Source organism: Penaeus chinensis, chromosome 3, assembly GCF_019202785.1.
Source record: "Penaeus chinensis breed Huanghai No. 1 chromosome 3, ASM1920278v2, whole genome shotgun sequence".
NCBI lineage: Eukaryota > Metazoa > Arthropoda > Malacostraca > Decapoda > Penaeidae > Penaeus > Penaeus chinensis.
In genome coordinates this window covers 27540705-27556668 of record NC_061821.1, presented here as the reverse complement: position 1 = coordinate 27556668, position 15964 = coordinate 27540705, and the positions used below count along the sequence as shown (strand labels likewise).

The window sequence follows — 15964 nt, the reverse complement described above, 5'->3', positions numbered from 1 at the left end:
CCTTCCCTTCCCTTCCCTTCCCTTCCCTTCCCTTCCCTTCCCTTCCCTTCCCTTCCCTTCTCTTCTCTTCTCTTCCCTTCTCTTCCCTTCGTTTCCCTTCCCTTCCCTTCTCTTCCCTTCTCTTCCCTTCTCTTCCCTTCCTTTCCCTTCCCTTCCCTTCCCTTCCCTTCCCTTCCCTTCCCTTCCCTTCCCTTCCCTCCCCTTCCCTTCCCTCTCGTCTTCCTTCCCTTTCCTCCCCTTCCCTCTCGTCTTCCTTCCCTTTCCTCCCCTTCCCTCTCGTCTTCCTTCATTTCCCTTCCCTTCCTTCTCGTCTCCCTTCTCTTTCCTCTCCCATCTTCTCCCCTCTCGCCCTCCCTCCTTTCTTTCCTCTCCTCCCTCTCCCTCTCCCATTCCCTCTCCTCCATCCCCCTTCTCCCTTTCCATCACCATCTCCTCTTTCTTTTCTCTCTCCCTCTCCCTCTGTCTCAGTGTTTGATGCCCTTGCATTAGCTAGTTGCTAACCATGTGTAAGTATGCAGTGTGTAATAACCCAGCTCACGAATGATCAAATAACGTACAAGGTCATGAACTCTGTCCGTCTGTTGCCACACAAGTTCATGGGAACTGGGATAGCATCTTAAGGATGGAGATTTTTCCACCTCCTATGACGTGCAATCACTCGACTTGTAAAAGGAAATTAAGGAAGCTAATTGCATTATCATCGCCTCCGTTACCTCCTCTTCCACCTTCAAATGTAAATAAATGATTAGATATATGATTATCCTTATCAGCATTCGTCAGTCATAATACAGTAAGCTTTAAATATTAAACAATAATCATTCATCATTAGTTATTAAACATGAGATTACATGTGGACAGACAACGCGATGGAGAGATGTGTCGGAGCGCCGCGCAGCCGGATATGAACGTGGCATATTGGCTGCCGGATTCCGACGACATTTCTCGGCCCGACGCGAAATCTTTCCACAATTCATGACATCTCGTGTCCAATTCGATTTGCTTCGCCTGCCCGTTCGCCAGTGCGATTGATATTTACGGGGCCTCATTTTTTTTTTTTTTTTTTTTTTTTTTTTGCTATTTTTAGACGTTAGCTCTAACTTCTACATATTTCGCAATTAATTGCTCGTTTTTTTGTGTTATTTATCATAACTGTGGTGCTTGTACGTAGGATATATGCTGTAATACATGCTTTGGTTTGAGTCTTGCGAACGGAACCTGGGCTATACGCACAAAGTGGGGCGATTAAATAAGATAGTTCACTGTTAAACGCGTTCATTATAACGGGACCAACACGTTCTCAGCACTTGTTCCCCTCCCCCCCCCCTTCCCCTTCCCACGCATCGGTCTACGTGCAGCCATTTTTTTTGTTCTTCATTTACTGCCTTTGTAGTAATTGTTGCATTTCCTTGGTGACGTGCGGGATTGAAGTGCTCGTCACAGTGAATAAATTAATAAATATATAAGTAATTAATCAAAAAAAACAACGAAAGAAGTAACCAACGATATTGTGTGTCGAGGTGCCTGACGTGATCTTGTGACTTTTTTTTTTTTTATGACAACTTGCAATTATTCTGAAATGTAATATTAGAAGCTTAACTGTCTCCGTTTGAAACGCACGGCCCAATCGGCTTTGCACGTCACGCCTTCCGCTCGTTGAAACTGTATTTGAGGTTCGATATTTTGGCCTGATGTGTTTTTCATGTTTATTGAATTCAGGTTCATTTCAGCTTTTTCTCAAGGGGTCAAAGGTAGCCTGGCGAGCGAAGAGGAAAAAAAAGGGAAGAAAAGCTGCTCTAGTTTTTTTTTGTAAGCAATAGCGGGATCTGTTTGTCTAATGTATTTTTAAAAAGTAAGAAATTGTGGCCCTTGGAGGGGGGGGGGGGCATGCCAGACTTTGAGAGGGGCAGACACAGCCCCCCCCCACCCCCCAATTGATGCCCCTGATTTATATTATCTGTTTAACGGGCTCCTTAAGATGCATCAGGCTTTATGTATTTGATATTCCTCTCTCTCTCTCTCTCTCTCTCTCTCTCTCTCTCTCTCTCTCTCTCTCTCTCTCTCTCTCTCTCTCTCTCTCTCTCTCTCTCTCTCTCTCTCTCTCTCTCTCTCTTTATATATATAATATGATGTAATATGATATAGGTATATATATATACCTTTATCCTTCCTCCTCCTTCCCTCCCTCCCTCCCTTTCTCCCTTTACAATATATGAGATGCTTGTAGTTTTAAAAGAAGTGAATATAAGCAGAGAATGAAATGGTGTAACAATGGCCCTATTTCATTACAGCGGTGGAATCAGCTGCCACGCCTGCAGCGTGTGGTGTTCTTCATGCTAGGAGTAGCGGCCCTGGTGGCCCTCATCTATGTAATTGCTAGTCATGCTGACCCCTCGGCACCCCCTGCTGTTTCTCATGTAAGTACTGGCAGCTTGTGTTATGATTTACTGATTTCCATATTGATGATAATGTGTGCTTATTTATGTTCCAAAATATATTCCTATGTAGTAAATGTTCTTTGTTATTGTTAAAGGAGAACGTCGTGATAGCTCCAACTCCAGCAGTTGCCCAACCTGAAGTAATGTAAGTTAGCTTATTGATCATTAAATGTGCTTGGCAATTCTGTTTATTATTTTATTTTTATAACTTCTGTGTCTTACATGTAGCTTTTGTTTTACTATTATATGATAAGAATTTGAAGTTAGAATATAATTTAAAACTACTTTTAAATCTAGTGAAAATGAAGCAAATGTCGAGGAAGAAGTCAAGAAGGAAGGACCTGACCAGATAATTCCTCCCCCTGGACCCCCACGAAAGAGTTAGTTCAGCCAGCTGCACTATTACTGTCATTTTGTGATATATGCATTTATTCCACTGATACTTTTGTGATAAGTAGAAGAAATAACATATATAGAGACTACATGAGCCACATGAATATGTTCAGAATTTTCTGGTTTGTTAAAAAATAATTTAGTATATTCTTGAATGTCAGGCAGTGAAGACTTTATCTAAAACATTCACCCAATCTCTTTTTTAGGATCTGAAAGACAAGAAGCTGTTGTTGGAGCAATGAAGCATGCCTGGAAAGGTTACAAGACCTATGCATGGGGTCATGACCATCTTAAACCCTTGTCACGGTCAAGTAATGACTGGTTTAGACTTGGGCTGACACTGATAGATGCACTTGATACACTGTGGATTATGGATCTTAAAGATGGTATGTTTCTATATTACCTTTTTTTTTTAATTTGCACATTCATAGTGAGTGATGTTTCAAGATTATAATGGATTTATTGAGGTCTTTTAAACCACCCATAGACTGAATTATTGACCAAAAAATCTGTTATCTAGTGTAATGTTTCTTTATAGGATTATTGAAAAAAAAAAAGAAAGAAAAGATTGTATACTTTTATTCCAGAATTTAATGAGGCTCGTGAGTGGGTTGCAACTCAACTGAACTTCAATATAAACCAAGATGTTAACTTGTTTGAATCCACCATTCGCATATTAGGAGGCCTTCTTTCAACATATCACCTTACTAACGACCAACTCTTCCTCGATAAAGCTGTAAGTTGGAAGTTTCAGCGAGATTATTTTATGGTTAATATTTCTGATGGTGTTATTTAATGTAATGGAAGAAAATGTTTGACATGTTTGTGAACTATATTGTAATTTAAGTATTAGTTTTTAAAAAATTAACACCCCTATATTCTTACATCATTTAGATTTCTATCTCTTATTTATCTTAATGAGTAATTGAGAGAGTGATTCATATTGGATTGATTTATCTATAATGAGTGTGATTTTTTAACCTTAGACTGCTTTCTTGTGTTTAGAACTTGTATTTGCCCTGGATGATATACTTTCATAATAGAAAAGTAATGAAGAGGGACGCTGTTCATCATGAATACGCGATTTGAAGTTAGGATTATTTATCCCTTGTGGAGTATGATTTCCCCCAAACCCCTAAGGGAATTGGTGGTTTAATCCTTTGAGTGCATGTTCAGGTATATATGAATTTAACTTTGTTTAGCACTAGTTATTTAATTTACACCATAGCCACATAGCAATTTCACTGTTTTATGGAGAAAAGGCTCTCAATAGAAACTTCTCTAAATATCAACTGCAGCACTCGGTGTTCATGGAATAAGAGTGATAGGTTTTAGGAGAGTAAATGTCAGCATTTAGATGAAATTTGATTTGATATTTAAAGGATCATACCTGGTTGGAAAGTTGTATTGATTTCTTTGGATTCACTCTATATTACCCAAGAATTAGAGTAGAAAAATAATTTGCATCAGTAACAGTGCCATTGCAGACAGATGTTAAACTGATTTATGATTTTTGTTTTGCCTCATATGGACATTTTTACTGTGTAAAATGCATAGGTAATCCCTAAGAAGAACAAAGAAGCAAAGAAAATGCTAATGATAGTCTTAAAATTTCAGGTTGACATAGGCGATAGACTAATTGCTGGGTTCAATAGTGGATCTGGAGTTCCCTTTGCAGACGTCAACTTGTATTCACGAAAAGCTTCAAACCCAAAATGGGGCCCAGATTCCTCAACTTCAGAAGTTACAACAATTCAGCTGGAATTCAGAGACTTGTCTCGTGTTACTGGAAATCCCATTTATGAGGTAATTCTTATTACTATATATAGTGCAATATTTATATTTTGTTGACTTTTGTTGGGGTTCAGAATAAAAGAAAAATCCTTAAAAAAAAAGTAATTAATGCAGATGTCTCTACTCCTCTATTGCAAACTAAATACTAAATATATATTTTCAGGAAAAAGTGAATTTAGTGTCTGATCACATCCATAAACTACCAAAGACGGAAGGACTCGTTCCCATCTTCATTAATGCTCAGACGGGACAGTGGCGTGCACACTCGACCATCACCTTGGGAGCCAGAGGAGACACCTATTATGAGTATCTCTTAAAACAGTGGATCCAGACAGGACGTACGAGAGACTTGTACGTACTAAGGTTGCAGTTTGAATTATGATAAAAGAAAGCTGCCATAATCACAAATCTTGTTTTTTCTACTAAAATGCTTTCCTACTAAAGGCCCAGGTATATCTGGTAATGAATGACCTGAATTACCTATATATGCTTCTAATGTACTTCTTCATCTACAGCTTAAGAGATGATTACAATGAGAGTGTGGCCGGCATGGAGCACCTGTTAGCGAGAAGGACAGAACCCAGTAACCTTCTTTTCTTTGGCGAGCTTCATGGTAGTAAAAATTTTGTCAATAAGATGGATGAGCTGACTTGCTATCTCCCAGGCACTCTAGCCCTTGGAGTTCATTATGGAATGCCAAAACACCATATGAAGATAGCAGAGGATCTGATGTATACTTGTACACTAACTTGGCTTCGTCAACCAACGAACCTGGCCCCAGAAATTACTTACTATAATACGCAGGTGAGTGTCACTAAGATAAAAATGTTCAGGTATAAAAAATTTCAGAAATTTTGAAACACTAGTGTAACTGAGTAGAAAGTATTTAGAATCCAGTGATTCTAAGATACTGTTTTCTTCTTACAGCCCACAAGTACGAATGAAGATTTCTTTGTAAAGAGCAATGACGCACACTACCTCCTCCGTCCAGAAACTGTAGAATCACTGTGGTACATGTATCACCTAACAGGAAACAAAACTTTCCAGGACTGGGGATGGCAAATGTTTCAGGTAAGTTTGACTATTCTAGATATAAAAAAGATGTTGATTATTAATCTGTAGTGATAATTATGCTGCAACTTTTATTGCTAGTGGGACTTAGAAGTGCATGATTTATACTTTTCATTCTCAGAGTTATCATCATTGTCCAGACTTGCACAGTACGAGTATATCATTAGCAGTCACCTGCACATTATTATATTTTTTTGTTCATTTTACAGGGCATAGAAAATTACTGCAAGGTAGAAAATGGATACACTTCCATTGGCAACGTCAGAAGTACTATAGACACAAAACCAAAAGACAAGATGGAATCTTTCTTCCTAGGGGAGACACTTAAATATCTTTACCTCCTGTTTATGGAGGATCAGAATGCTTTTAGTGTAGACAAGTGGGTCTTCAATTCTGAAGCACATCCACTACCTATTTATACCCACTAGTCTTCTCATCAGTCATCATAGAAAGCATATTATACTTCACTAGATCATACTATTTAATTATTTCAGTAGGGTAAGCAATCCAGGCTTAGTTGTATAAAGTCAGTGGTATTTTGAGAAATAATTTACTATGCAATCAGTTGCGTCACGAAGGTCAGGCTGGGGGGATGTTTGTTCTCAGGTGCTGCCTCTGCAGAGGCCAGAATTGGGTGAGGAGAAAATGTTTGAAGTTGTGAATTGATAGAGGTGATGTTTTATAATAATATAAATTATGTTAACTAAATTAATATCTATCCAAGCATTAAGAGAATATAATTTTTTTAAGAGTATATTTCATCATTTCTTTTTTTCTAAAGTGCTACAGCAGTAGCAGTTTGACCCCAAAATGATAATATTAGCATTTTTATTCTCTAAATTTGGAAAATAAGGCAATAAAGCTATTGCCAAGGGTCCTAATTATTGATTTCTTTGCACCACTAAGTTTCCACGATTGACAAAGTTCAGAAATGACTCCAGAACCATTCCATAAATTTACATGTTGCTGTGCAAGATGTCTAGACTTTGTAGGTATAATTTCTTGATGAACAACTTTTAAAAATCACTTGGGAAGGCAAGAGAAATATGTGCTACTTTGGATGTGAGAGTTATTAGAAGATGGAGAGTAAGTCTCCATATATCAGATGAAATTGACACTAGAAGACTTTCTGTGCCTCATTGTTCAATGTAGTGATAAAAGGGTCTTCAAAATTTGAGTTAGATATTCCTTCATGTTTGTCTAAAAAATTACCAACTATTGTAGTATCTACTACCAGCTGTGAGTTATCCTTCATCAAGCTGAAACTCATGCTATGCTATCTTTAGGCATCGGTGGGCCAAGAAAATTAAATGTAGTAGTGTCACATACAAAAGGAGTAAAGTCATAGGACAGATTTGCTGCAGTGAAAGCTGCAACCAAACCCCTTAAACAGAGGAGCTATTGTATCCATCAGTTGTAAGTCTGAAAAGTTTCTAACTGTTGTATGACACTTTCCCTCCATTTTCAGTCTCGCCCTTCCTTTCTCACATCTTTCCTAGCCTCCTTATTTTACATCTGTGTGTTCATTAACAATAAAGCCTTAAATTATACTTGTGTACCTTCTCTCATTATGTGCAGTGAAATGACTACAGTTTTATTCTGTTTGATTACTTATTTTGCCTTACCTTTTCATAGATTTCTTTCTCAATAAGATATTCATGTTTAGGCACTTCATTATATATATTGAACCCTCTTATTGTGCCTTGTCTGTCTTTTCTATTTATTTTTTCTTTCTGAATAGCCTGTACTTCACATTAACCTATCTTGTCAATTTTTTACCAGTACACAAATTAAGCATCATGCATCATTATACTCTCCTGCTAAACTAACTATCAAACTAGTCTTGCTATCCAGGGATCCCTTTACAGAGCGGGATACTTCCCTGGCTGTGAGGAGAACTGAGATGAAAATCCCTGCCTAATACAGAACCACTGTGATGGTCTTTCACCCCAGCTACAGAGGGAAAGATGATGCCAAAACAAAAACTAGTGTAATTACTATGGGGCTTATTACTTGCTATTTAAAAAGTTATTATATTATATAATATTAGCTTTAGTGACACTTAGAAATGAATACAACTAACAATGGTGCCTCATTAGAATTTCAGAGATTAGCCAGACAAATTTTTAAAGTGAGAGCCAGATAGCAATTATGGAATGCCATCCACAAATGTTAGCAAAGTTAAAAATAACAAAAATGGATGAAATCAGCAAGTCTTACCTTTTCACAAGGTATAATAGTACAGCTGGCAAGACTGTCTCACAATCAATTATATCTTATTTGCTTCCTCCCAATGTTAGTTCTTTTCAATGATTAATTATGTCTTTTATACATCATTGATAACACTAACAGCGGAATACGCTGTTTAAGGTTTATTTTCTGATTTTTTGTTTCTGAAATATGGGTCATTGGGGTAACTGGCACAGTTGTATGAAATATGATAATTAATAAACTGAATGGAATGATTTTTCTAAGTGTCTCTTAGAATCCACGACTATCTTTGATGTGTACTTGATTCAGGAGATTACTGTAAACACTATGGGCTTTTCTGAGACGATGTTTCTCTACAGGGATCCCTAGACAGACAAGACTAGTGTGACTATTGCTTAACTGAAAGATTCTTTTAATTTAATGGGCCCCAAATTGAAAGCAGTGAACCTCAATTAAATTCATATAGCAAATAGAATTTACACGGGATGGAATGGGAAGTGCCGTTATTGACTTTGTTCCAAGGCGCCAGTAACCATCGTGATGCCATTGAAAGCATTAGAACTTATTAAAGATTAGGATTTGAAGCTGCAGTTTTTATGATAATTTAACAATATACATGCCTGGGGTGTGTAAGGAATTGAAGGATGATTACCTTAGATCATTAGTAAGGCTGTGCTAGAGCATCACTACCTCTCTTTTAATTTTTCATAGTTCCTCAACATTCCTTAAGCATTGGGGACAGCAAGGAGATTCTCCAAACAATTGCTTCATGGTTTAATATACAGCCGAAGGTGGTGTGCATGATGTAACACGAGTACTTGTTAAATAGTGCTACAAAAGAGTGATTTGACCTTTATGTACAAAATGCTGTATCATTTTATCTATAAAATAATACAAAAAAGAGATATAATAGAAATATTGTTTTGTAGTTTTCTTTAAGTGTGCAGTATTTATTACTGTAAGATAATACAATAGATGAGACCAGAGTTGCGTAAGATATGAGAAAATGTAAAACATTAGTATGTATAGTGAAAGGAATTTCAAGGAATTGTAGGAATAATTGAAACACTAAATGTAGTCAAACAAGTGTTGATAGAAAATGAGTGGTACTTAATGAATGTATTTGTTTGGTACTGAGTAGAGTTAAAATGTTATGACAAACCAATTTTTACATCAGAAAGGGCTTATTTTGTATTGTTTTTTCTACTTAATTTCATGATTTTAGTACTTGTAGAGTAAGCTGTGTTATGAACCACTGACAGTACAGAGTTTTAAGCAATTGAATTTTAGTAATTCTTCAACTGTAGTTTTTGAATTTGCTTTTCTCAAGGGGTTTACAAATGTTGCAGAATCGAGAAATGGCATTCATTTCATCAAATTGTCATTGTAATGGTTGTTAACAACTTCAGATTGCAGATTACTGTGATCATTTGAAAGGACACTACACCTTATATAATCTTGATGGATATGTTAAAGAATGATGTAAAAGGGAAGTATAAAAATGCTATGTATATATTTATCACACATGAAAGTTTATCATGTACTTCAAAGTTTTCATTCTTCAGGAGACTGACAGTGTATGGTACATTTTATTAACCAAGCCAAAAGTGAAATTTGTTATATATTTTGAGGTCGATATAATTCCATTTAAGATAAAATACATTGTTCTGTGACTAAAAATACGAAATTGGCTTGCACATATTCTTTTCTGGCAATTTTCATTGGAATTCCATTTTTAAAAATTAGCTTCTTTTTAAACCTAGAGGCTGGGACATTTTAAGGTATCTAACATAAGGTGTATTATCTAAAATTGAATTTTAACTGAACCTGCATGGGGGGAAATATTGTTTGAATAAAGAGGAGTTAACTGCTTGAAAATCTATAATTCTTGAATTTGAACTCAATTTGACGCTGACTCAGTGTGGCCCCATTCAAGCAGTTAAGTCTTTTCGAATAAAGTTTTAATCATAGAAAGTTATGTGTTCATAGTCAGTTTGACAGTGAAGAAATGTTTTTGTTGTACTTGACTAGAATATTAGTTACATTATTTGTACCATTCTAGATAAGTTGATCATTTTATATTTTTGGATACTGGTGTTGGTTTTCTTTGTGATGTAAGCCTTACAATATATGGTACAACTAATATTTTTAGCCTTGCAACTTTAAAGATATTTTCATGGGAAGACAAAACAAAACAAAAAATATTTTGCCTATATCATATTTTATTGTGAGGCATGTTGACAGTTCTAGTTATTATTTTTGTTAATACTGTTGTTATTACCATTTGCATTATTGTTTTTATGTTTTGTTATTGTTATTATTATTATTATTAATATTTATGTATTTTTTTTATTAATCATTAATTATTTTTATTTAGTCAAGATGTAAGTGGCACACACAGCAAAAGGGGCATTAAGAACTTTTTCAATCCGTCATTAATTTTTATATACATGCAAATATGACAGCACATTTTAGGAAGGTATATGGTCTGAAATTGTTTATGGTAAAACAGATGACATAAGCAAAAGTAAGGTTTCTTATGTACATTTATTTACTCTCTCTTCCTCCTCCCCTTGTTCCCCTATCTCTCCTCCTCTTTTCTCTCTTCCTTCTTCTCCCCTTTCCTCTTTCCAGTTTGCAATTTCTATTTTCCACTCTCTCCTCTGTCCCTCTGATCACCTTGAAAAAACTATTATATGATTATAAGTGTAACTTATTTAACCAATGGATATTGATAAAATTATAATGATAAATTCATGTTTGATTATATGATAAATTTTATTATTTCTAAATCAGAGTAATCTATTATAGCAGTGTTAATACATTGCTAATTATTAACAATATGGTGCCAATATAAAAATGATCTTGTGCTTGATAAACCATAGAGCAAATGGAGTGCAGTATTGATATATACATGTCATGAATTAAAGAAATCATATTGCCATTTGTTTTTATTCTGTGGATTGTAGGTTATGTACAGAAGAAAATGAATTACAAACCATATATCCCTCCATTAAAACATGTGAAGTGCAAGTTACAAAGTGGTTTACTTTGTTTCATAGAGTTACTGATCTATTATCCTATTTTTCTGGCCATGCTCAGGAATGGGAATGATGTTTTGTCTATGAAAGTTTAGTATATACTATAGAGAGGTTTATAAGTGTGTGAAAGAGACCATGAATGTTTGTGATTACTCTGAAGTGCTCATAACACTTATGTAAGTGACCAATACAACAGTGGAATTTCACACATCACATCTTTGCTTAGTCTTTCAGCATGGTCTAGAGACTAAACTGGTAAAGTTTTCTATGTATTGGCTTGACAGTCCCTTGTGTGAATTGTTTTCCATTTTTTCCTGTTTTTTCTTGCTTTTCTTACCTAATCAGGTGGTTATGCTTGACTATACCATGCAAAGTATATGTATATGTGCATTATAAGGTATAGGTAGTCCATTGTTAATAGCTTATGCATTTGTTTGGGAATGAAAATAAATGAAATTTAACTTAACCTCCATTACATTTGGGTTTGTTTTGTTCTAGGATCATTTAGAACTTAATCTGACCTAACATTCAGACTTGATAATATTGTGGATTGCATTTTTTATGATCCTTGATAGTTTTCAGAGCAAGTGGTGTTACTTAATTGTTTTTTTTTTTCTGTCATATACTGTATGTATAAACTATATAGATATGTATATACATATATTTCCTAAATTGATTTGTAGGTCTTGAAGAAAGTTAGTTTGAACTCCCCCCCCCCCCCCTTATTTACAAGCATTGCTACTTTGAATAGATCTTTAGTTTTCACAAAAATAGAAAAGTAACCTGAAAGTTGTCCCATCCATTTACCTATGGTTAAATGGTTAAAAAATTCATATATTATGATATATCTGTTGTGTGACTATATCTCCATCAGCATCAGTGTATTTGTATATATTTATGTATGTATGGAGAAACTGGATAAGTGAGAGCCTGTAAGAGAGAGTGAGTGTTAATAAGAAAGTGTGAGTCGAGTCAGAGGGTTGGCTTGGCACATGTCTCGGGAGAATTCAGTGTTGCTAGCTGACCATGGGAAAACTAAAAGATCTCTTGAACAGCAGACTAAAAGCACATTTGTCATATGAATTTTGTAAAGAATGTTGGTGATGTCATATGAAATGATGTGAAAGAATGCAGGCCACAAGGCCTATCAAGTAGTACCAGCATAACTGAGGGGAAGGTTGACTGGTTGTTAAATAGATGAATAGATACTCATATTTATAGCTTGTGTGTGTGCATGCATGTGTACATTCTTATATATTATGAAATAGCTTATGTGGTTGCTTATGTGTGCATGTGTGAGTGTGTCGTAGTATGTCTGTATATACATACAATTTTTGTGTACGTATGTGTTAATATAGAGATAGAATAGATGGTTAGATTAAATAGATGATAGGTAGTTAGATAAGTAGATAGATAGATAGGCAGACTGGCTATTGGGAATTCAGAAGCAGTACATAAGGCTTAAACTTTCTGAGGTATGCAGAGTTCTCCTTGCGTTATTTTTGCTGGATTTAGTGCATTTTCAAATAACCACTGTGATTATAAAAAAAAAAAAAAAAAGATTGTGTGTTTTCAAAGAGTTCATATTATGAATAGAAAATCTGAAGATTCACTGATATTGTTACTAATTTCTCAGTAACAAAGTTTTCATTGGTGAGGGTTAGGGGATAATTAGTAGTCCGTTCAGACAAGATATGAACATGATTGATGTATCCTGTGCCCTGTTATATACTGAGCAGATATATATTTCAGATTGTGATGAACAGTTTACAATGAAGGTTCTTTTTTTATAATATCTCTGTTTGTGAAATTTAATCTTGTGCGTGTTCAGTTTTATTAAGTGGTTATCGTTTAGTTTCTCCATTACTGCTGTAGATGTTTCTGTAATGCACCATTGGTGATATTTTCAGTGTGTCCTTTAAGTATTTGAAAATTCTGGTATAGATTGCTCTAAGGAAAGTATTTTGCTAGCTCAACAGTGTTTCTGGTAGTTGCATTTCTACTGTATTAAATTATGTGAATCTTGATTATGAAAGTGCACAATTGTGATATTGTCAGCAATGATCCCTACTTCACTGCTGTCAAATTCTGTTGGAAGTAAATTAGTTTAAGACTACCAAGCCTAGTCTTAAAGTTTAGTATGTGTGTTTTGTACTGTCAAAACTTTCTGTTAAGAATTTAATAAGCACAATGTGTTATAATTTTGCATAGCCATTGTCATAGTTCAGTGGGTGTTTTTAACTGGAGATTTTGAACTTTATATTTAGTAACGGTTTGTGAAGTGTTTTGATGTTGTAAAGATATTTTCAGAATCATACAAGATATTATCAGGTTACGCCTTTTGTTAGAAGAGAAATACTACTGTGAGCAATGTGTGCCTGATGCAGAAGTACCAAACAAAATACAGATATGAAAGAGTGCATCTGTATTTTGTATTTTGCCGTAAATGAAATTATAAAGTCATTTATGGCCCCTAATGTTGCCTGACTCATGTATACTAGACATGAGGAAGAAATCTTTCATTTCCACTCATCATGATTCAATATTTTATCATCTATAAGTTTGAACTAGAGATGGAGTTCGTGATTGTAAATATTACACTGAATAAAGTATGTAGTGTATGCTTAGTACTTTTATTTTGATTGTTGATAGAATGGTAAAAGCAAGTATTGTTACGAGTGTATGATATTTTGAATATATTTTATGATTCAATAAAAATGAAGAATAATATCCTATGGTTTTACAACCCAATTAATATAGCAATGCATCAAAAAGTAGGAGTGTGTGATCTAAGACTTGTGTCCATATCCTAAGATGCGAGATCCGTATGGCTGACTTTGGATCGGTTCTGAACGGCCTCAGGGAGCCATGGCCATGGTATTCCCCTTTTTAGGTTCTTGCCCTTGCCCCTCATGGGGCAGGGGCAAGAAGCACAATGAGCTTGCCCCTCCATCAAATAGCTCCACTCTCCCAGTTCCCTGACCCCAGGCTCTCCTTTAACTATGACTCTGAACACTGCAACTACAACCCCCTTCCTCAATGCCTACTAGTACATCATCCACCCAAGTCGAGACCCAACCTCCAGGAGACATTCCTACTCTCTCAACATTCTCAGCTTCATGCCCTCTACCCCCACAACCGTCATCAACCACTACATCCTCCCTTATTACTACTTTACAGCCTTATTGTCCACCTCTCCGCAATACTACCTCTTAAATACTCTATTTAGCCCAGCCAAATGGAACCACAGTTTCGTACTCTGACAACATAGTTCTCTTTCAAGCAGTCTCCAAAAACAAGTAGGCAAAGTCTCTTTCCGCAACCGATCCGATCGTTCCCGTTTTGTCAATTACAACCAAAACCCAAGTTATAGCATTACCAACTCTAAGTGATCTCTCTGGTTACCCCATTTCCGCAGAACCTCATCCAACCCTCAATACTTGTACCGAAACTGTCTCCATCTCCCCAACAAACTGCCCTATCTATAGTAAAAAATTGTCAGATTGTGGAGAATTCATCGCTTGCCTCATTGACTCTGATGTGATATCGGTATAGTGCTACCCCATTCCTACTTGAGGTCATCGTAAGAATCCCTCCAACGTTGCAAAAATTAGACATGACCTCCCCTTTAATCTGACCACATCAACCTCCTCCCCGTCAGTAGCAAAATTGTTGGCTAAGACATCTTGTCAAACACTGCCGTCCCACGCCCAATACCCTCTATGTGCCCAACCTGGTCATAGCCGATCAAACTGCTCTGCACAGTCACGCACATTTGCTGACTGTGGTGGCCCCCATAATGTTTTTATAGGGGCTGCTCCAGCTACAAATTTGAGTGTGAGGTGGCAACTCTAAGATTCAGAATTGGTCTCACTCTGCATGAAACCAGACAGGAAGCACGTTAATGAGGTTTTTCTTTCACTCTCTACTCCAGTAATGTCGCTCGCTCTGCCCCTCCCCCTCCCTCCCAAGATGTTCCTACACCATCCCCTATACCCATCCCTCCTCCATCTTACCTCCCCACCTCTACCTTCTATCTCCCCCAGCCAAATTATTTAGCCATGCTAAATCCAGGCACTCCAATCTCTACTCATTCCTTATCTCACCCCTAGCACCTTCCCCTTCAAATTCTCCAACACGCACCGTATCCGTTATCAATTGTAGATCAACCAAGTAATAGCTCTCCTATACTGGAATATTTCCGGTTTCCGTTCTCGCAGACCTGACCTTTGTCATATCTTTTCTTCTTGTAATCCATTCATTATCTGTCTCCAAAATACTTTTCTTACACATCCTCCTATACTGATTCCTAATTACCATTTTGTTTCTTCCCGGACTCTCTTTATGGCTATACTTATCTATAAAATAACACCGCATGTTATACCTCCCTTCCCAACCACTGTCCCTTGTACGGTTTATTCGCTGCTGGATTACAGTTATTTCAGTCTACTTCTCCCCATCTCACCCCATTGACTTTGTTGCCTTTGAAATTATAATTTCACAACTCCAGCCACCTTTGCTCCTAGTTGGTGATTTTAACTGCCGCCACACACTTTGGGGTGATTCTATCACCAACTCTCGTGGCCGATCCCTAGAACGCTTCCTCTCCACAACTGACCTCATTATTCTTAATTCAGGTCGCCCCACACAATATGACATGCGCACGCAATCTTTTTCATGCCTTTACCTCTCTCTTCTTACGATGCGTTATATCCCAATACCGTTCTTCTGGTAAATTCCTCAGTGTTATTTTTTACTCCGAATTGTTCTGGCAAGACCATATATTTTACATTAAAGAAAAAGCTTGCCGCCGCCTTCAAATCTTAGACTCTTTCCCATATATCTGGGGCTCTGATCGCAAAACTTTCCTCCATCTTCATGTTACCTTGATCCTCTCCACTCTTGATTATGGATGCCATATCTACTCCTCTGCCTCAACCTCCCTCCTTGCCCATCTTGATACAATCCACCACCGCGGTCTTCGCTTACCCCTAAGCGCCTTCCACTCCTCTCCAGTTG

The 15964-nt window shown here is 36.6% G+C and overlaps 1 protein-coding gene across 1 annotated transcript in view; it reads left to right on the top strand.

Annotated features, from left to right (window-relative positions):
* Positions 1-13675, top strand: part of LOC125038136 (endoplasmic reticulum mannosyl-oligosaccharide 1,2-alpha-mannosidase-like) — a 35697-nt gene extending 22022 nt beyond the window's left edge. The window contains exons 2-11 of the mRNA XM_047631453.1: positions 2289-2414; positions 2531-2580; positions 2733-2815; positions 3035-3214; positions 3416-3564; positions 4446-4634; positions 4786-4973; positions 5138-5426; positions 5550-5693; positions 5903-13675. Coding sequence (XP_047487409.1) covers positions 2289-2414; positions 2531-2580; positions 2733-2815; positions 3035-3214; positions 3416-3564; positions 4446-4634; positions 4786-4973; positions 5138-5426; positions 5550-5693; positions 5903-6121 — 1617 coding nt within the window. The 3' untranslated portion in view covers positions 6122-13675. The remainder of the gene's footprint in view (positions 1-2288; positions 2415-2530; positions 2581-2732; positions 2816-3034; positions 3215-3415; positions 3565-4445; positions 4635-4785; positions 4974-5137; positions 5427-5549; positions 5694-5902) is intronic.
* The last annotated feature ends 2289 nt before the right edge of the window (positions 13676-15964 follow it).